The sequence below is a fragment of the Microcaecilia unicolor genome, chromosome 7, assembly GCF_901765095.1.
Source record: "Microcaecilia unicolor chromosome 7, aMicUni1.1, whole genome shotgun sequence".
NCBI classification, from domain to species: Eukaryota; Metazoa; Chordata; class Amphibia; order Gymnophiona; family Siphonopidae; genus Microcaecilia; species Microcaecilia unicolor.
Genome location: NC_044037.1, coordinates 179,163,516 through 179,185,021, shown reverse-complemented (window position 1 = coordinate 179,185,021; position 21,506 = coordinate 179,163,516). Strand labels below are relative to the sequence as shown.

The following is a 21,506-nucleotide window of genomic DNA, read 5'->3' as shown; positions in this document are numbered from 1 at the left end:
TCATCCCAATAATGTTTGGGACTGGACCAATGGTTTATGTAAAATATTACCCTTCCACCATCTGGAATGTTCTTAGCCTTATACTAGGATACTGCCTATATTCTAGATCACTCAAAGCCCTCACTTAGAGGTTTGAGGGCCTCAGCCTTCTAGGACAAGAGAGACATCTACTGCTATATTTGAAAATGAAGGGCAGAAAGTAATGCCTCTTCAGAGGATAGACGTGCTTCCTTGGTACTCCAGTCACATACCTTGCAGATCATATGAAGACCAGGTCAGAGGTTACTGTAAAGGGTGCCTGAACTATAGAACAGTGGTCTTTATCTGATCTTATTCCCAAAGATTGTCTCCCTTGCAGGGCACATCAGCAACAGGGCTGTGCCAACACGGTAAGCAGGGTAAGCACCGCAGAGGGACGCCGACCTCTGGAGGGCACCGCCCAGATCTGCTCACTTGCAAAATCTTTTACCTGAAGTTGTGATTCTCCTCTCTCCCCTGCCCTTCCCTCTCCGTGTCAGGAAGTGAAGGCAGCCCAGCAGTGCTAACTGAGGCACACACGCTCTGCTAAAGTTGCTTCAAAGAGTACAACCAGTGCTATATATGTCTTTGGTGTGGGAAGAACTCATTCTGGGTGAGCTTGAACAACATTCAAATTAAAGAGAACAGGTTTGGAGGGAGGTGTGCAAGTGTGACTGGGGAGAAATAAAAAATAAATAGTGTAATTGTTTGTTAAAATCTGTAAGTGGTTCAAAGTTTTGGGTTTTTTTTTCTGAGCATGTACACTGAGCGGAGGGCATGACTGCAATGATGTGTGCATAATTATCAGGTAGCTACAGCTAAAAGCCATTTCTTTGGCTGCTGGTTCAAACACTAGGTTCAAAGAGGAAGTTTAGCTGTGTTTAAGAGCTGGTAAGTGAAAATCTGATTGCTTTTTTTGTGTGTAATTACTAAATGTTTATTTCTTATATATCTCCACCATTCATGATGTATTGTAAGCCACATTGAGCCTGCAAAGAGGTGGGAAAATGTGGGATACAAATGCAATAAATAAATAAATATAAAACATTCTGTTTGGTAGGAAGAGTTTGTGATATGTGAAAATACATTTTGCTTTAATTGCTAAACTTTAGAGTCAGTGCTTTTTTTGTGTTTGTTTTTATATAAAACATTCTCCTTGGATAGGAAGAGTCTGTGATATGTGAAAATACATTTTGCTTTAATGAAATTGCTAAACTTTAGAGTCAGAGACTTATCAATGAGGGATACATACAGTGCTTTTTTTGTGCCAGTACAGCATACCGGCACGTTTTTCCTGAGGTCCAGCTCACTTGCCCGCTCCCAACTGATAGTCTGCAGGGTGGCACCAGAGACCCTAGGCATGGCCCTGATCAGCAAGCCTTTCTTTTATATCGGAACTCATATCTAAAGCCTGTAGCCATATGTTTGCAGACACTAATATCTATTGCAGAAGCCTTGATATCATTTCAGAAACAAAAGGTCAAACAGAGCGTGTGTGTGTTACACTTCTTCCCCTTGACCACTAGTGACCTAAGAGAAATACTGCAATTAAACCCTTTACCTTGCACCAATAGTTTGTACTGGCACATGAAGGGCTGATTGTAGACTGTGGAGGACAGCAGCATAGCATTCTGATATACTGTTCTCCCAAGAAGGCTGTTCACTGGGAGTACCAAGGAGTGGCTTCTCATCCTCATGGCCTTTTTTGAGAGCAAAGTTGACTATAACTAACTAGTCATGTATTTTTTTTTTCATTCAGGGCCTTCTTAATTTGCTGGCTGTACAGAGAGGAGAGTCTCCCATATCCTTGATAGCACATCCTTGAACACATTTTGTGCATGAACACTGTCATGCCTTCCTGGGAGGGATGAGAACAAAAAGTCAGATTTCTGACCTGGGCTCATTCTCTAATGGAAATGGAAATGGAATGGTCTCAAGCCATTTCCCTTAAAATAACCCATGAAGGAGAAGTCATCAAGTGGAAACTTAATCCTTTCCTGAAGACAAGGGTTCCAAGGGAAGATCAGTTAATTCCTTTTTTTCAAAGAAATCTGATCTTTAAGATGAACTCCAGAAGTGCTCACATTGCATGTCAGAAAAGAATTCTGTGAGGAAAGTATGAATCTGAGCCTAACTAGAAGCAACCCTTGTCTATTGAGATCTAGACTTCAATGAAAACATGCGTTGGTACAACTTCCTGCTCTGATCTTATTCAAAATTAAGACTGAAAAGAGAAAAGTAGCCAGCATCAATTCTGATTCATGTCTGTGCACCAGCATTGAAACTGAACGTTTAGGTAATGCTTGATTCTCTAAAATGGGATACACCTGTGCCCTCAGTGCAGATGCAAAAAAATCATCAACACAGCAAGTTCTTGATCCTTCTCTTTGGGTCCTCCTTAGAGACCACTGAGGTCAATAATCTGTTACCTGCAATAGGAGTGGTGTCATCTCCTTGGGTCACTTGAGGGAAACTGATGGCTTGAACCTGGACTACTGGAGAGAGTTGTAACTACTGAGGTGTTGACAAGGATAAGTGGATCTCTGTGTGGGATCACATTGAGGAAGAAAGGGCTCCCCAATCCCAGCATCATGCTCATGCCAAAGAATCAGCCACTTAGTTTTTTTTTTCTAGGTAAGGCTGTTCGACTATTCCAATGGCCTCTCAATATTTGACCTTAAGGGTGACCAGTGCCCTCCAAATGTCAATACATCCCATGTCCATGCAGCTCAATGCCTCTGGATCTGACTCTCAAACTGTTCTTCACAGCTATGAAAGTCTCTAGATGTCATAAGCTGACACTTGTAGGACTTAGAAAAGAAATGACCAGGCCTGAAGCATGCCAGGTACCAGATATAGGTAGCAGTAGCTAATATGGTTCTGACACACTAACTGCACTTTTTGAAGCTGCAAGGGACTCCTTTTCTTTGGGAGATCAACCAAAAACAGTCAAAGCAAAATCACATTGTTCAAAAATCTTACTTGATGTAGGCCATGGATGCGTCAAAAATCTAAGCAGACTCAGGAATGATCTAAAACCTCCTCAAAGGGGCCAAAAAAAGTGGGCAACCCATAATACTCACAAACTAGTGACCAAAGGCAGACTCATCTGAAGGACTTTGTATCTAAGACTGTTGAAGCCCTAGTGTAGGGCAACTAACTTTCACTGTAAAGCTGACAGAACCCCCTGGTGGCTACTGGTAAAAGCATCCAGACAGTCACCATGACCACCTCTAGCTTACTACATACTGTATAAGTAGATATTTAAAACAAAAAAGGCACTTGTGGCAAAATTCTTACTCAGCAAGGCTTGTAGATACAAGTAAGACCATTCTCAACTAATTTGGCCTTAGATTAAACTTTTCAGTTAAAGGCAGTTTTCAAAAGGGATTAACCTGGGTAATAAAGGCATTACATAAATCGCTGCAGGTGAAAAGTGCAGTCCCTCAGCTGTTAAAGTTACCCAGGCACTTTCACTTGCAGGTAAAAGGGGTGAAGGGAAAAAATGTGTGCATGGCACTTTTATTTTGAAATCCCCATATCTATGTTTGTGATTGAGGTTCTTTCTTTAGTTTTGTAATTGTGATGCATTCCAGCCTGAATTTTAAAAACGGCAAATGCTGCTGGTCGTTTCCCTTTCAAAATAATCATTTGTTTCTTCCACACCAGAAACATACAAACCAGCCCCTCGTTTACGCCTAATAAAAATATAGTGGCATGTCATAGTAAATGATAGCAAAAAAAGACCAAAATGGCCCGTCCAGTTGACCCAATTGTACCACACTACAGAGATACTATATATCCCTGCTGCAAGACTGTAGGAGCTTCACTGCTTGTAGAATATTAATTCTTTTGTAAGTCAGTTACTAATGTTTTACATTTTGGTTCTCTACCATCCTGAGAATACAAGCTCTTACCCTTAATCTAACACCCAGCCTCTTCCTTTTCCATGTCTTACCGCCAACTATGTAGTAACTAGTAAAAAAAGCCCCGTTTCTGATGCAAATGAAACGGGGGCTAGCAATGTTTTTTTCTGTGTGCATGTGGGAGTGTGTGTGTCCCTGCCCTCTGGCCTCTCTCCCCTCCCCCCTCTGAGTCCTTCACTGTTACAGAGCCAGCGATTTGATTTCATGCTCTGCTGGTTTCCTTCACTGACTGTGTTACAGAGAGGGCGGGGCAGACACTCATAAGGAAACCGGATATCTCGCCCCCTTCACACTTCCGGCTGGAGGCTTCACAGAACGTTGGTGTTGCTTTTTATATAGAGAGATGTACACTGTTGGGCTTAACTAGACAATACCCAACCACCATCAACCTGTTGTTACAGACGTTTGTGAGGAGTTCTAGCTTGATGGTAGCTACTCTATGGCATACAGTAACATTAGATCATGCTTCCATTATCTTCTCTTTGGTTTTTGTCCCCTCATTTCTTACCTCTGCCCTAGAGGGAGTGATGGGCAAGTTATGCAACTGTTGATCATATCTGTGCAATAGAAAGCAACAGGGAAGACACCAGATATTCAGGTAGCAGCTATGCTACAGGCTGACTGAAACCAGTGGTTTTGGTTCTGGGCAAAACCAAATCCAGTGCCAAAATCCATGGCTCAGTTATGGCAAGAACCGAAACAGTGGCAGTAGCCCCACTGCCGGCCAGCCGCCCCCACCCCTCCTAATAGAAATCATGTCCCCCCACCACCTCATGGTAGGCCCTCTCTGGGCCTACCTTGTAAAAGCCCTGGTGGTCTAGTGGTGTCTTCAGGGCAGGTTGCTCCTTCCCCTGTCCACTGCACTGAAAAACATGGCATGGCAGCCATTTTGGAATTGGCCATTTGTGGATATCATGTTATGAGAATCGGGTGCTCAACATTCAGACTTTCTATCTAGCTATTTATTGAGTTTATCTTGTTGGGCAGACCGGATGGACCGTGCAGGTCTTTTTCTGCCGTCATCCACTATGTTACTATGTTATGTTATTACATTTATATCCCACATTAGACATGAATTAGGTTGAAACCTGGGAACATGTAAAATCTTTTTATTTCCTGTGTCTACATTAAAAGTAAAAGATAGCATGTAGGAATTTGCTCCTTTTGTTTTGTGGATTGCAGTGGTATATTATAAAAATGCACTTGCCTTTTTTATTACTACTATTTCACAGAGAGGTATTGAATAATAAGGGATGGGTTTCCTTCATGCAGAAGTTCTGTCCAGCGTCAGTCTAAATGTGCCAACATTGTCCAGTTCAACACAGTATTAGCCGCCAAGTTTATACAAAGTTAATTGTTCAGTGGAAAATATATCTGTTGCCTCAGGCTGCTTGCTATGTGAATATTCTATCACTGTTTCATTATTACTACTGAGTATTACATATTAAGGGCATTTGCTTTAAATATAGCTTTAACTCGTTTATCCAGTCCTTACATGCACATGGTGGGGTTTTTTTTTTTTTTAACCCAAAGGTGAATCCTAAGGGCGGTTGAAAAATTAAGTATAAACTGTGTTGTTTCTGACTTTACTTGTTTTGGATTAGGATTACCATATGGCTCCAGAAAAAGGAGGACGCATTGATCCAGTTCAGGTTTGCTTCCATTGCAGGTTTGCGTCCATTGAAAGCAATGGAAGTAAAACCCAGACTGGCTCAATCTGTCCTTTTTTTGGAGCCATTTGGTAACCCTATTTTAGACTGCTTTGGGTCCTGCTAATCTGTACATCTGCTGTTTTAGCAGAGTACAGAAGAAAATGATTTAGGTTATTTTTACTAGAATTTTTACTGCTTGTAGAATCTGGCTTTCTTTGGGGGAGGGGGAGGGTCAAGGTGACTGCGGCACGGCAAAGGCTGGGATGGAGGAGATTACTTGCGGCAGGGACGGGTGGGGATGGGTTAGATTTCTGTCCTCGTGCAACTCTCTACCTTAAATGTGATTAGTGCAACTTTATATGTTATTCGTTTCTCCACAGGGCGCCAGTAATATTTCTTCAGCAAAGGTGATACATGATCTGAATGATCGGCCTGACATAGTAATCTTAATGCTGTATTCTCAAATGTATGTAGTCTTCACAATAGGGAATGTAGTAAACCTGCGTAAATAATATTACAATAGTCCAGTGGGGAAAGAAAGAATCGATGCGTGGAACTTTGGTGTATCAAATAAATGACTGATTGCTCTCAATTGACGAAACATCAAAGTAAGGAGGGGTGACAAAAATTTCTTCAGGTATATTAGTGAAAGGGAATGACTAAAAAGGGAATTGTGAGACTAAAAGATACTGCAAACCGCTATGTAGATAATGATGATGAAAAGGCACATTTGCAAGATACTTTTGTTCTGTGTTTACTGAAGAAAATCCGGGAGAAGGACCACGATGGACTGGCAAAAGTTCATTTGAGAATGGAGTGGATATAGCACCGTTCACGGAAGAGAGTGTGTATCAACAACTAGAAAAACTAAAGATGGACAAAGCCATGGGACCGGATGGGATCCACCCCAGGATATTGAGAGAGCTCAGAGAGGTTCTGGCGGGTCCTCTTAAAGATTTGTTTAATAAATCCTTAGAAATGGGAGAGGTTCCGAGGGATTGGAGAACGAGACAACATGGGTTTACCAAAGGGAAATCGTGCCAAACGAATCTCATTGAATTCTTTGATTGGGTGACCGGAGAATTGAACCGTGGATGTGCTATAGACGTAATCTACTTAGATTTCAGCAAGGCTTTTGACACGGTTCCCCACAGGAGGCTCTTAAATAAACTGGATGGGCTGAAGATAGGACCCAAAGTGGTGAACTGGATTAGGAACTGGTTGACGGACAGACGCCAGAGGGTGGTGGTGAATGGAGTTCGCTCGGAGGAGGGAAAGGTGAGTAGTGGAGTGCCTCAAGGATCGGTGCTGGGGCCAATTCTGTTCAATATATTTGTGAGTGACCTTGCCGAAGGGTTAGAAGGTAAAGCTTGCCTATTTGCGGATGATACTAAGATCTGTTACAGAGTGGACACCCCAGAGGGAGTGGAAAACATGAAAAAGGATCTGAAGAAGCTAGAACAATGGTCTAAGGTCTGGCAATTAAAATTCAATGCAAAGAAATGCAAAGTGATGCACTTAGGGAGTAGAAATCCAAGAGAGGCATATGTGTTAGGCGGTGAGAGTCTGCTAGGTACGGATGGGGAGAGGGATCTTGAGGGTGATAGTATCTGAGGATCTGAAGGCGATGAAACAGTGTGACAAGGCGGTGGCCGTAGCTAGGAGGTTACTAGGCTGTACAGAGAGAGGTGTGACCAGCAGAAGAAAAGAGGTGTTGATGCCCCTGTATAAGTCGTTGGTGAGGCCCCACCTGGAGTATTGTGTTCAGTTTTGGAGGCCGTATCTTGCTAAGGATGTAAAAAGAATTGAAGCGGTGCAAAGAAAAGCTATGAGGATGGTATGGGATTTGCGTTACAAGACGTATGAGGAGAGACTTGCAGACCTGAACATGTATACCCTGGAGGAAAGGAGGAACAGGGGTGATATGATACAGACGTTCAAATATTTGAAAGTATTAATCCGCAAACAAACCTTTTCCGTAGATGGGAAGGCGGTAGAACGAGAGGGCATGAAATGAGATTGAAGGGGGGCAGACTCAAGAAGAATGTCAGGAAGTATTTTTTCACGGAGAGGGTGGTGGATGCCCTCCTGCAGGAGGTGGTGGAGATGAAAACGGTAACGGAATTCAAACATGCATGGGATAAACATAAAGGAATCCTGTGCAGAAGGAAGGGATCCTCAGGAGCTTAGCCTAGAATGGGTGGCAGAGCTGGTGGTTGGGAGGCGAGGCTAGTGCTGGGCAGACTTATACGGTCTGTGCCAGAGCTGGTGGTGGGAGGCGGGGATAGGGCTGGCCAGACTTATACGGTCTGTGCCCTGAAGAGGACAGTACAATTAAAAAAGTAGCACATATGAATTTATCTTCTTGGGCAGACTGGATGGACCGTGCAGGTCTTTTTCAGCCGTCATCTACTATGTTACTATCATGAAACTAACCTCGGTTAAATGAGATATTTGAGGCAGAAATGATAGAGAAGAGTCAAGAATTATGCCCAAATATCGGAAGCTGGATACTGGACTGACTGTTGACCCAAAACGAGTGATCGTCGGAGGAGACAACAAGGGTGTACCGGAAAACCAACATGCAACGGTTTTATCAGTGTTAAGTATTAATTGATGTTCCTTGAACCAGTTAGCAACAGGCTCAAGGCCCGCATGAAGCAGAGCAAAGGAAGGTGAAGATGGGGAAGTGGGGTAAAAATTAAGATATCATTTGCATAGAAATAAGTCAAGACCCCAAAAGATTGAATAAGCACAGCAAGAGGTCTCAGAAAAAGATTAAAGAGAAGCGGTAAAAGTATTGAACCCTGTGCTACTCCTCTGCGTATGATCATTGTGCCAGTAATTCAAACACAAACTGTCTTGGATAAAGACAGATATTCCAAGCGGATGGAAGCAGGGATATATTCTTGGCAGTGTGGTCAGGAATAACTGTGCAGGCCAGATGCAGAGTGCTTGGTCTTTTCTGCTGTCATCTACAACGTTGCTGTGGTTGGCTGTGTAGTACTCCTGTCAAATTGTCACCTTATATAAGGGTCATTAGACCACATTTCACTTATGGAGGAACACTGCAGACCTCACCTGCCCCTTCATCTCCTCACCACTAGGAATGCTCTCTGCTTATTTCCATGCTATCTTGCACTCTATTACTGTTTGCCTCTCCCACTTCCACTGGGAGGCCATTCAGTCAGCCATTGCCTTTTCTGTGAAGAAATATTTTCTGATGCATCTTCTGAGTCTACCTTCCAGGAGCTTACAAAAAGCAATTCTAAAGAAGCTACAAACCTTCTTTCAGTTTCTTCATTAGCTCTTCAGAATATCTCATTGCCCCGAGCTGAACCAGTGCTTGAGGAATTCTATAGTCAGCAAACATGGTTACTGTAGAAATATCATTGAAGCAGCCATCGCCTTTTCCTTCCAACACACACCATGTATCAGCCACCAGGATCTGGGCCCGTTTGTAAAAAGCCACTTGTTTTCCCTGGAAGCGAAACAAAATGGGGTTAGTTATGTTACCTAATCAATTACTTCCTTTTCTGCAAGAAAAGGACTAGAATGTCATTTGCAAGTCAACAAGGTCTACAGCCGTCCAAGCCTTTTAAGCGTGTCAAAAAACTACCAACATCTTGGAGTTTCACAATTGAATTTTCCTGATTTGCAATTGGAATCTAGCTTTACTGTTCCTAATTTTATTATGATTAGCTGAGAAAAATCAAGTTGACAAAGTATGACTGTATATCAGAATCATTACACTGTCAGTATTCATTGAGGTACTAATTATGGGTAAAAGACAGCTTGAATACTGATGGACAGCTTGAATAGTGATTGATAGCATGTTTAAGCTTTGCTGAATTAAATTTTTTTTTTTAATTTAGATCAGTTTTCAAATGTTAACAACACCATAACCTCCAACAAAACAGATTTATAAACATATCACCAGTTCATTTTTTCTAGCAAAAAAGGTGCCGGTACTCAAATGCTAGGCCATCCTTCAGGGGTGGGGTGATCACGGAGCGATCCACTCCACAATAGCCAGACCATGCCCCCTCCATTTTTCCCTATGCTTACACTGACCCTAACCCCTGATTATCTCAATCTAGCCTAATACTAGCACCTCCTCCTACCTCCTCTCCCTTATAACATTACCTATCTACACATCCCCACTACTCTGTTAAGCTTAACCTGCTTTCTCTGTACTATACTTTGTAATCCTACTACTATGTAAGCCGTATTGAACCTGCTATGAGTGGGAAAGTGTGAGGTACAAATGTAACAAATAAATAAATCTATGAGAAGGCAGAATTGGTGTGTAGAGCCTGAGCTCTTTCATTAAAACGCGGGGTCCACGGGTCAATTTTAGCAAACAATTGGAAAAGGTGCTGGTACTCAGTACCCCCAAGTACCCCCTCAAAGAAAACCCTGCATATCACCCAAAACCTGCACCCTGCTTCCTTCTCTGAAGCAGGTGCAGTCACTATCAACTCTCTATTAGTTGTCGTCTCCCCCAATATTCCCTCAAGATCTTCATGTGGAGGGGCACTTTAGAAAGGATGTCAATGTGGACATCTCAGTCAGTACGTCACAAACAGATATCCATCTCACATGTATTTAGAACAGGATACAGCTTGTTCTAAAATACATGCGAGACGGACATCCACGTTCTAGAAACATTCATTGTACAAACTGAAACATCCAAATTATGAAAAGATCAAAATGAGTGACATGGACGCTATATGACAGCAGAGGAATGCCGGTATTATAAATGGCCACACAGACACCTATGTGCAGGAATAGCTTAAGGCTGCCACAAGGTTAGCACCAGGTGGGTTTAAGGCGTTTCGTGACAATGACCCTGCATTTTTTTTAGCATTAAATCTTAGCTGCCAAATTCTGGACCATTCTCCAAGCTTTGTTAGATCCTGCCTCATGTTAGCCACATTATCAGAGGTATATTGCAGATTTTGATATCATCTGCAAAGTGGCAAACCTTACCAGACAGGCCTTCAGCAATATCACTTACAAAAAAAAAAAGGTTAAAAAGAACTAGCCCAAACCTTGCAACACACCACTGGTTAACACCCCTTTCTTCAGAGTGAGCGCCACTTACCACTACCTTCTGTTGATTTTCACTCAGTAAGTCACTTTAGGGTCCATATTGAGAGCACTCAGTGTACTTATTAGTCATCTACAGTGGGGGAAATAAGTATTTGATCCCTTGCTGATTTTGTAAGTTTGCCCACTGACAAAGACATGAGCAGCCCATAATTGAAGGGTAGGTTATTGGTAACAGTGAGAGATAGCACATCACAAATTAAATCCGGAAAATCACATTGTGGAAAGTATATGAATTTATTTGCATTCTGCAGAGGGAAATAAGTATTTGATCCCCCACCAACCAGTAAGAGATCTGGCCCCTACAGACCAGGTAGATGCTCCAAATCAACTCGTTACCTGCATGACAGACAGCTGTCGGCAATGGTCACCTGTATGAAAGACACCTGTCCACAGACTCAGTGAATCAGTCAGACTCTAACCTCTACAAAATGGCCAAGAGCAAGGAGCTGTCTAAGGATGTCAGGGACAAGATCATACACCTGCACAAGGCTGGAATGGGCTACAAAACCATCAGTAAGACGCTGGGCGAGAAGGAGACAACTGTTGGTGCCATAGTAAGAAAATGGAAGAAGTACAAAATGACTGTCAATCGACAAAGATCTGGGGCTCCACGCAAAATCTCACCTCGTGGGGTATCCTTGATCATGAGGAAGGTTAGAAATCAGCCTACAACTACAAGGGGGGAACTTGTCAATGATCTCAAGGCAGCTGGGACCACTGTCACCACGAAAACCATTGGTAACACATTACGACATAACGGACTGCAATCCTGCAGTGCCCACAAGGTCCCCCTGCTCCGGAAGGCACATGTGACGGCCCGTCTGAAGTTTGCCAGTGAACACCTGGATGATGCCGAGAGTGATTGGGAGAAGGTGCTGTGGTCAGATGAGACCAAAATTGAGCTCTTTGGCATGAACTCAACTCGCCGTGTTTGGAGGAAGAGAAATGCTGCCTATGACCCAAAGAACACCGTCCCCACTGTCAAGCATGGAGGTGGAAATGTTATGTTTTGGGGGTGTTTCTCTGCTAAGGGCACAGGACTACTTCACCGCATCAATGGGAGAATGGATGGGGCCATGTACCGTACAATTCTGAGTGACAATCTCCTTCCCTCCGCCAGGGCCTTAAAAATGGGTCGTGGCTGGGTCTTCCAGCACGACAATGACCCAAAACATACAGCCAAGGCAACAAAGGAGTGGCTCAGGAAGAAGCACATTAGGGTCATGGAGTGGCCTAGCCAGTCACCAGACCTTAATCCCATTGAAAACTTATGGAGGGAGCTGAAGCTGCGAGTTGCCAAGCGACAGCCCAGAACTCTTAATGATTTAGAGATGATCTGCAAAGAGGAGTGGACCAAAATTCCTCCTGACATGTGTGCAAACCTCATCATCAACTACAGAAGACGTCTGACCGCTGTGCTTGCCAACAAGGGTTTTGCCACCAAGTATTAGGTCTTGTTTGCCAGAGGGATTAAATACTTATTTCCCTCTGCAGAATGCAAATAAATTCATATACTTTCCACAATGTGATTTTCCGGATTTAATTAGTGATGTGCTATCTCTCACTGTTACCAATAACCTACCCTTCAATTATGGGCTGCTCATGTCTTTGTCAGTGGGCAAACTTACAAAATCAGCAAGGGATCAAATACTTATTTCCCCCACTGTATGTGGAACTGTGTCAAAAGTCTTGCTAAAATCTAATTACACCACATCTAACACTCTACCTTGATCCAACTCTCTGGTCATCTAGTCAAAGATATTAATCACATTTGTCTGCAAGACATTCAACACCTGCCTCACATTATCCACGGCATGGCACCCCTATCACAAATCTAGACTGATCTTTGTGAATCATTAATAGAAGATGGTTAAATTTGAGTTAAAAGTTTCATATCAAAGCCCAACAGTAATCTATATGACCTATAAAGCGTACTGCCTTTCCCCCTCTTGTGGAGGATCGTGATTCCCACCATCCTCATAAAGTGTGGCAATAGTGTCCCACGTAGCAGAGAATTAAAGCCCTCTGCCAAAGGGGAGACTAGTAACAGCTTAAAGGTTTTGTAGAATGTGGCTGTGTAGCATCCTGCCCAGACGTCTTGCTCACCTTCATATGTTTTTACAGGTTTTTGGCCAAACATTTCTTCCTGTGCCAGCTCTATCAGAACTGCCCTCACATCTTCATTTCCACTTTGGAGAGGTATCCATCTGCCACCTTGTATAGCCATTGCAGTGATAGCTCTAGGTCAGAGGCCACAGACAGATTCCCTCTGGAACTGGTACAGTTACATTTTAAGGTCAGATAGTGGGCATCACCATGATGCACTTGCTTAGACTCCCTTTGCACCACTGCAGGAAATATAAATATCCGCCCTGATATTAATATCCCCCGATATTCTGCTGTCGATGGCACTGACCTTGGAGGTTTAACGCTGGGCCGTTTCCGGTAACAGACATTGAAAACTTGGGGTTTTATTAGCCAGCTTTAACTTAACTGACTATCCTGCTTATTTTCGAAGGAGATGGGCGACCATCTTCCGGCACAATTCGGGAGATGGCCAGCCTTTTCCTAAGGCTGGCCAAATCGGTATAATCGAAAGCCGATTTTGGCCGGCTTCAACTGCTTTCCGTCGCAGGGCTGACCAAAGTTCAAGGGGGCGTGTCGGCAGTGTACCGAAGGTGGGACAGGGGCATGATTAAGAGATGGCAGGCCTTGGCCGATAATGGAAAAAAGAAGGCCGGCCCTGACGAGCATTTGGCCGGCTTTACTTGATCCCTTTTTGTTCACGACCAAGCCTTGAAAAGGTGCCCGAACTGACCAGATGACCACCGGAAGAAATCGGGGATCACCTCCCCTTACTCCCCCAGTGGTCACCAACCCCCTCCCATGCAAAAAAAACAAAACATTTTTTTGCCAGCCTCAAATGTCATACCCAGCTCCCTCCATCACAGCAGTATGCAGGTCCCTGGAGCAGTTTTTAGTGGGTACTGCAGTGCATTTCAGGTAGGCGGACCCAGGCCCATCCCCCCCACCTGTTACACTTGTTGTGGTAAATGGGAGCCCTCCAAAACCCACCCGAAACCCACTGTACCCACATCTGTGTGCCCCCCGTTACCCTTTAAGGGCTATGGTAGTGGTGTACAGTTGTGGGTAGTGGGTTTTGGGGGGCTTAGCACCTAGGTTGGCCGGTTGGTGTCTTGGCATGTCAGGGGGACCAGTGCACTACAAATGCTGGCTCCTCCCATTACCAAATGGCTTGGATTTGGCTGAGTTTGAGATGGTCGCCATTAGTTTCCATTATCGGCGAAAACCAATGACGGCCATCTCTAACGCCAGCCCGAATGTTGAGAGTTGGCCGGCCCCAACCGTATTATTGAAACGAAAGATGGCCAGCCATCTTGTTTCGATAATACGGTCGGGTACGCTACTTTACGGGGCCGTCATTATAGATGGCCGGCCCCGTTCCATTATGCCCCTCCACGTGAATATTCAGCGCTGCTATTTAGGTGGTCTGATTTGCCCACTAAACTTAACAAGCCAGCGCTTGAATATTTGCAAATAGCCAGTTAGCCGCTATGTACTAGGCACTAATATTCAGCGGACAGAACCAGCTATCTCGCACTGAATATTAGCGTTTAGCTGGCTAAGCACTATTTATCCAGCCAGGAGCTGTTCCTGGCCAGTTAAATAGCATTAAATATCAGTCCCATTATCTCTAAAGTATTCCCAGCCAGCTCAAGGAACAAATGCCAGGCTCAGGAACTAAAAAGATCAATTTTCTATACAGCAGTATTTAGTAATGCTGCTGAGCCAGCATGATTTAATGTATTCTAATTCTTGGCTTTGGCCAGACATCCTCTGTCATACTACAGTCTTAAGAATTTAATGTGCCTTATGAAGGAAGCTGTATGCTAAAACATCCCTCTGAACACACACTATCTTGGTAAAAATTGTTCCTTGGACTCCTCATTATTAACTATTCTTTTTTTTTTAATCTGTTCTTGTAACATAAAACCCTACATAAATCAGACCCTTGGCAGCTGATATTCTTGATTTCTTTATTCACTTACAGTAGCAGAGAGCTGAGAACCAGGGGAGCTTGGTTCAAATCCCACTGCAACTACTTGTGATCTTGTGCAAGTCACTTAACCCTCCACTGCCTCAGAATAAAACTCAGACTGTAAGCCTTCTAGGGACAGAAAAATATCCACTGTACTGGAATGTACACTGCTTCAATAGCTTTTGATCCTGCAGATGGTATATATGAAATTTAAAAAAAAAATTATACCACCTTTTCTGCAACGTGGCTAAGAAGTGGTTTACAAATAGCTAAGATAGAACATAAAGGAGTGAACAAACATGTGGATAAAGGTGAGCCGGTTAATATTGTGTATCTGGATTTTCAGAAGGCGTTTGACAAAGTACCTCATGAAAGACTCCAGAGGAAATTGGAGAGTCATGGGATAGGAGGTAGTGTTCTACTGTGGATTAAAAACTGGTTAAAAGATAGAAAACAGAGAGTAGGGTTAAATGGTCAGTATTCTCAATGGAGAAGGGTAGTTAGTGGGGTTCCCCAGGGCTCTGTGTTGGGACCGCTGCTTTTTAACATATTTATAAATGACCTAGAGATGGGAGTAACTAGTGAGGTAAATTTGCTGACGACACAAAGTTATTCAAAGTCGTTAAATCGCAGGAGGATTGTGAAAAATTACAAGAGGACCTTACGAGACAGGGCGTCTAAATGACAGATGACGTTTAATGTGAGCAAGTGCAAAGTGATGCATGTGGGAAAGAAGAACCCAAATTATAGCTACGTCATGCAAAGTTCCACATTAGGAGTCACAAACCAAGAAAGGGATCTAGGTGTCATCGTTGATGATACGTTGAAACCTTCTGCTCAGTGTGCTGCTGCGGCTAAGAAAGCAAATAGAATGTTAGGTATTATTAGGAAAGGAATGGAAAACAAAAATGAGGATGTTATAATGCCTTTGTATCGCTCCATGGTGCGACCACACCTCGAATACTGTGTTCAATTCTGGTCGCCACATCTCAAAAAAGATATAGTGGAATTAGAAAAGGTGCAGAGAAGGGCGACGAAAATGATAAAGGGGATGGGACAACTTCCCTATGAGGAAAGGCTAAAGCGGCTAGGGCTCTTCAGCTTGGAGAAAAGGCAGCTGAGGGGAGATATGATAGAGGTCTATAAAATAATGAGTGGAGTGGAACGGGTAGATGTGAAGCGTCTGTTTACGCTTTCCAAAAATACTAGGACTAGGGGGCATGCGATGAAGCTACAATGTAGTAAATTTAAAACGAATCTGAGAAAGTTTTTCTTCACTCAATGTGTAATTAAACTCTGGAATTCGTTGCCAGAGAATGTGGTAAAGGTGGTTAGCTTGGTGGAGTTTAAAAAAGGTTTGGATGGCTTCCTAAATGAAAAGTCCATAGACCATTATTAAATGGACTTGGGGAAAATCCACTATTTCTGGGATAAGCAGTATTTTTATTTTTGTTACATTTGTACCCCGCGCTTTCCCACTCATGGCAGGCTCATGTTTTGTACTTTTTTGGGATCTTGCCAGGTATTTGTGACCTGGATTGGCCACAGTTGGAAACAGGATGCTGGGCTTGATGGACCTATGGTCTTTCCCAGTATGGCAATACTTATGTACTTATGTAAGAAGAACAATAATGAGCCCTACAAATCATTTCTATGGTGCTACTAGACATACACAGCACTGTACATAAACATGTGAGAGGCAATCCTTGTTTCAGAGAGCTTACAAGCTATTCAAGACAGACAAACACAGATAATAATAAAGCACAAAAAACACAAGGAACATAAAATTAACCTCTAGTAAAAGGCTAGGGGGTTCATTTTCAAAAGAGAAAAACGCTATTTAGACGTTTTTCGTCTCAAAACGTCTAAATTGGTATTTTTGAAACCTAGTTTGCAGAAGTTTATCTATGCAATCCGTCTGCAGTATGTTCAAATCACAAGAAGGCGTGTCATGGCATTTTGAAGCCTGGATTAGGGCGTGTCTAACACTTGGACAATTTACAGCCATAGTAGAACAAAACAAAAGCATCCACGACTAAAACCAAGACGTTTTTGTCTAGACTTGTTTTGAAAACGAATAAGACACAAAATGGTGCCCTAAATGACCAGATGGTGAACAGTTAGGGATAGTGGGTTTTGGAGGGCTCAGCAAACAAGATAAGGGAGCAACGGTGAAGTGTGTACCTGGGAACATTTATTTGAAGTTCACTGCAGTGCCCCCTAGGGGGGCCCTATTGCTCTCCTGGGATGGCTGGGGGACCAGTCTATTAAAAATGCTGGCCTAAAACCAAGACGTTTTTGTCTAGACTTGTTTTGAAAACGAATAAGGCACAAAATGGTGCCCTAAATGACCAGATGGTGAACAGTTAGGGATAGTGGGTTTTGGAGGGCTCAGCAAACAAGATAAGGGAGCAACGGTGAAGTGTGTACCTGGGAACATTTATTTGAAGTTCACTGCAGTGCCCCCTAGGGGGGCCCTATTGCTCTCCTGGGATGGCTGGGGGACCAGTCTACTAAAAATGCTGGCCTCTCCTACATTCCAATGGTTTGATTTTGTGCATTTTTAACTTGTGCGGGTTTTTTTTAAATGGCCTGAAACAATAAATGCACAAAGCACAAAACCTTGTTCTAAATGGTATTTTCGAAAAAAAAAGATAGACGTTTTTCTTTTTTTCGAAAATGGATGTGTATTCTCTTCAGCTTTTGGACGTTTACTGCAAAACGTCCAAACTGCGACATAGATGCACTATCAAAAATGCCCTCCCACGTCTATAGACATTATGAACATATCAATCCAGAAATATGAATGAATGATGTACTTGTGACAAAAAAGGTATAGTCTCATTTACAGGGGTGCCTCTGCCTCTAAATATGTATTCCTCCTATGACATCCATCAACTGGACAAGACTTTTCCTAGAGGGTCAGTCTCTCAGCCTCCCTCAGTGTTGTCTCTAGCTGCGAACTGACACTAACAGCTAATAATCGGAAACTACTGGAGTTACTTGCCACTGATTTGCAGTTTCGTGCATAACTGCACTTAGGAGCTATTCTATAATGTTTGCACCTAAATTATATAGCACGTAATTGCAAGAGGGGTGTGGACATAGGAAGGAGCACAGGTGAAGCAAGAGAATGCCAAGCACCCACATACTAAGCTTTTAGAATATTGTCCGTTACCTCCATAACTGCCACATTTAGACACAAGCATTTACACCTACCACCGAACTAGCTTGTTCATAACTTTATGTGCGTAATTGCTGACTTACACTAGTATTCTATAATGCCAATTAAGTGCATAACTGCCATTTTAGAATCTATGCTTATGGCCAGATTCTATATATGGTGCTTTAAAAATCCGCGCGGAAACATTTCCACCTAAGTGTATTCTATAAGCAGAACCTAGATTTAAGCGCGATATATAGAATATGCTTAGACAATATCCTAGCGCCTAAAACTATGCATCCATTTACACCAACGAAAATGTGGCATAAATCCCGGCGCGTAGATTTAGGCACAGAAGGCCATATTCTATAACAACACATTTAAATTTTGGAACGCCCATGAAATGCCCATTTCCCCGCTCATAACCACGCCCCTTCTTGCCGACATGCATTAAAATTTAGGCGCAGTGCATTACAGAATACACTCAGGGAATTGTGCGCATAAACTCTAATTATTGCCAATTAGTGCTTATTATTGCTTGCTAAGTTGTGTTAATGCTGATTGGCTTGTTAAGCCAATTAAGTTCCGCGCTATAGACTACTGCTTGGATTTCAGCACGGAATGCTAGGCGTACTACATAGAATCTGTACACACTTTAGGTGCCTAACTCCAGGTAACCTGTACAGAATCACCCCCTTTATGAAAAGGGAAAATACTCATGAACAGTCTTAACTGGAGCAGAAAGGTATTCCATATTCTTGGGCCCACATGTGAAAAAACAGCTTTTGGAAATCAAAGCGAGCCTCTCATTGCTAGGAATCTGAAATACTGCTTGCTTTTCAGCTGGATTCTGTGCTTTGCTCTCTGCTGAAAGATAACCAGATAATCCTGAAGTGGCTTTTCAGCCATTTATCCACTAAAGTTGGACCGCTGAATATGTTGTACTAAATTTAATGGACTAGTTATCTAGTTAAGGGGTCCTTTTACTAAGGTGGATTAACGGATTTAGCACGCGCTGATTAGTGTGCACTAAATGATAAGATGCCCATTACACTCCTATGGGTGTCTTATCATTTAGCACGCGCTAATTCTGTTAGCCCACCTTAGTAAAAGGACCCCTAAGTTAGGTAAACTATTGATGCAGTCCTACCTAATTAAGTGGATAGTGCTGAGTCCTGGTGGTATCTGGTTAACTTTTAGCCCCTCCCTGGAATATTTTTGCTACCTCACAGACTTAACTGTATAACTTTTGGCTAGAAATGAAGATTTTCAGACACAAATTACGTAGTCAGCAGGGACAAAATTTTAAAGACAAAAATTGATATGGTTAACTTCCAATCTTACTGTACACCACCTTGAGTGAAATTTCTTCAAAAAGGCGGTAAATAAATCCTAATAAATAAAAAAGTTAACGGTGTCACATTTTGAATATTGGCCTTTGTTATTTTTCAGCTAAGGAACACTAATGGGCTCAAATAAAAGGAAAACAAAGCATAAAATCAAATGAGGATAGACTTAAAGATCTCACTATGTATAGCTTGGAAGAAACGCGGGAGATGAGAACTATGACAGACATTTAAATACATCTATTGCAAAAATGCACAAAAGGAAGACCTCTTTCAAGCGAAGGGAAGCACTATAATGAGGGGGCACTGAATGAAGGTGAAAGGGGACGACAGATTCAGGATTAAGGAAATATTTAAATTCACGGTATCATGGGTCAAGCACAGAGGATCTCTAAGGGAGAGAGAGGATTTTAGAGTTTAGTAGGTGCTATGGATGGGCAAGCTTAATAGAAAATGATGGCAGATAAAAAAAAAAACATTTGGCCTATACATAAGAGTAGCCATACTGGGGCAGACCAATGGTCTATCCAGCCCAGTATCCTGTTTTCCAAACAGTGGCCAAGCCAGGTCACAAGTACCTGGCAGAAATCTAATTAGCAGCAACATTCCACGCTACCAATCCCGGGGCAAGCAGTTGCTTCCCCATGTCTGTCTCAATAGCAGACTATAGACTTTTCCTCCAGGAATTTGTCCAAACCTTTTTTAAACCCAGATGCGCTAACCGCTGTTACCACATCCTCCAGCAAAGAATTCCAGTGTCTAACTATTCGCTGAGTGAAAAAATATTTCCTCCTATTTGTTTTAAAAGTATTTCCATGTAACTTTCTTGAGTGTCCCTCTAGTCTTTGTACTTTTGGAATCAGTAAAAAATGAGTACTTCTTCTCGTTCTACACCACTCAGGATTTTGTACACCTCAATCCTATCTCCCCTCTTCCGTCTCTTTTCCAAGCTGAGGAGCCCTAACCTCTTTAGCTTTTCCTCATACGAGAGGAGTTCCATCCCCTTTATCATTTTGGTCGCACTTCTTTGAGTTTTTTTTTAAATTCTGCTATATCTTTTTGGGGATACAGCAAATGGAACTGAACACAATACTCAAGGTGCGGTTGCACCATGGAAAGATACAAAGGCATTATAGTATTTTCAGTCTTATTCACCATCCCTTTCCTAATAATTCCTAGCATTCTGTTTGCTTTTTTGGCCGCCACCACACACTGAGCAGAAGATTTCAGTGTATCATCTACAACGACGACACCTAGATCTTTTTCTTGAGTGCTGAACCTGAAGGTGGACCCTACCATCAGGTAACTATGATTTGGATTATTCTTTCCAATGTGCATCACCTTGCATTTCTCCACATTAAATTTACTCTGCCATTTGGAAGCCCAGTCTTCCAATTTCCTAAGGTCTTCCTACAATATTTCACAGTTCGCACGTGTTTTAACAATCATTCCGATTTCCATATCATTTATAGATATGTTAAATAGTACCGGTCCCAATACAGATCCCTGCGGCACTCCACTGTTCACCCATTGAGAGAAATGACCATTTAATCCTACCCTCTGTTTTCTGTCCAATAACCAATTCCTAATCCACACCAGAACCTTGCCTCCTATCCCATGACTCTTTAATTTTCTCAGGAGTCTCTCAAGAGGAACTTTATCAAAAGCTTTCTAAAAATCTAGATACACTACAACAGGCTCACCCTTATTACTACCACTATTTAGCATTTTTAGGTTTAATAATTTTTATTGATGAATGCAGAGATAAAACAATTCCATGTTAAACAAGATAACTCAGGCAGTTAACATTGCAAACCTGTACTAATATAGCGAAACTGCTATCATCAATTTTTCTTTTTTTGTTTCTCCCCCCACCCTCCCCTCCCCCCTCCGTATTACTATATTAATTAACAATGGCATATGCATGCAAAAGTGTTGTACATAACTATTATCAATAAATCTGCCTGTGATTTTTGGAATGTATCAACTAGCAACCTGAACATTATGCAACAAAATTTAAAAATAAATATAAATCACTGGTGCCATTCTGTGTGCTTAGTTTTTATTCCATTGCTCTGCTATACTGTGGTTCTGCCAGTCAGCAAGTTATCACCCACCTAGCAGGAGAATCACATCGCATCTGTATGGTGCCACTATCTCCATCCTACTCTCATTAACTACCCCTCTCCCCAACTATACCTACCCCCTCTTCCCTCCCCCCCCCCT

General features: G+C 42.5%; 1 protein-coding gene across 6 annotated transcripts in view; it reads right to left on the bottom strand.

The window, feature by feature from the left end:
• C7H9orf64 (chromosome 7 C9orf64 homolog) overlaps positions 1–21,506 on the bottom strand; it is an 88,544-nt gene that overhangs the window by 11,255 nt on the left and 55,783 nt on the right. For all 6 annotated transcript variants that reach the window (XM_030210099.1, XM_030210095.1, XM_030210093.1 and 3 more), the window contains one exon: positions 8,882–9,077. In XM_030210099.1, the coding sequence (XP_030065959.1) occupies positions 8,882–9,077 (196 nt within the window). The remainder of the gene's footprint in view (positions 1–8,881; positions 9,078–21,506) is intronic.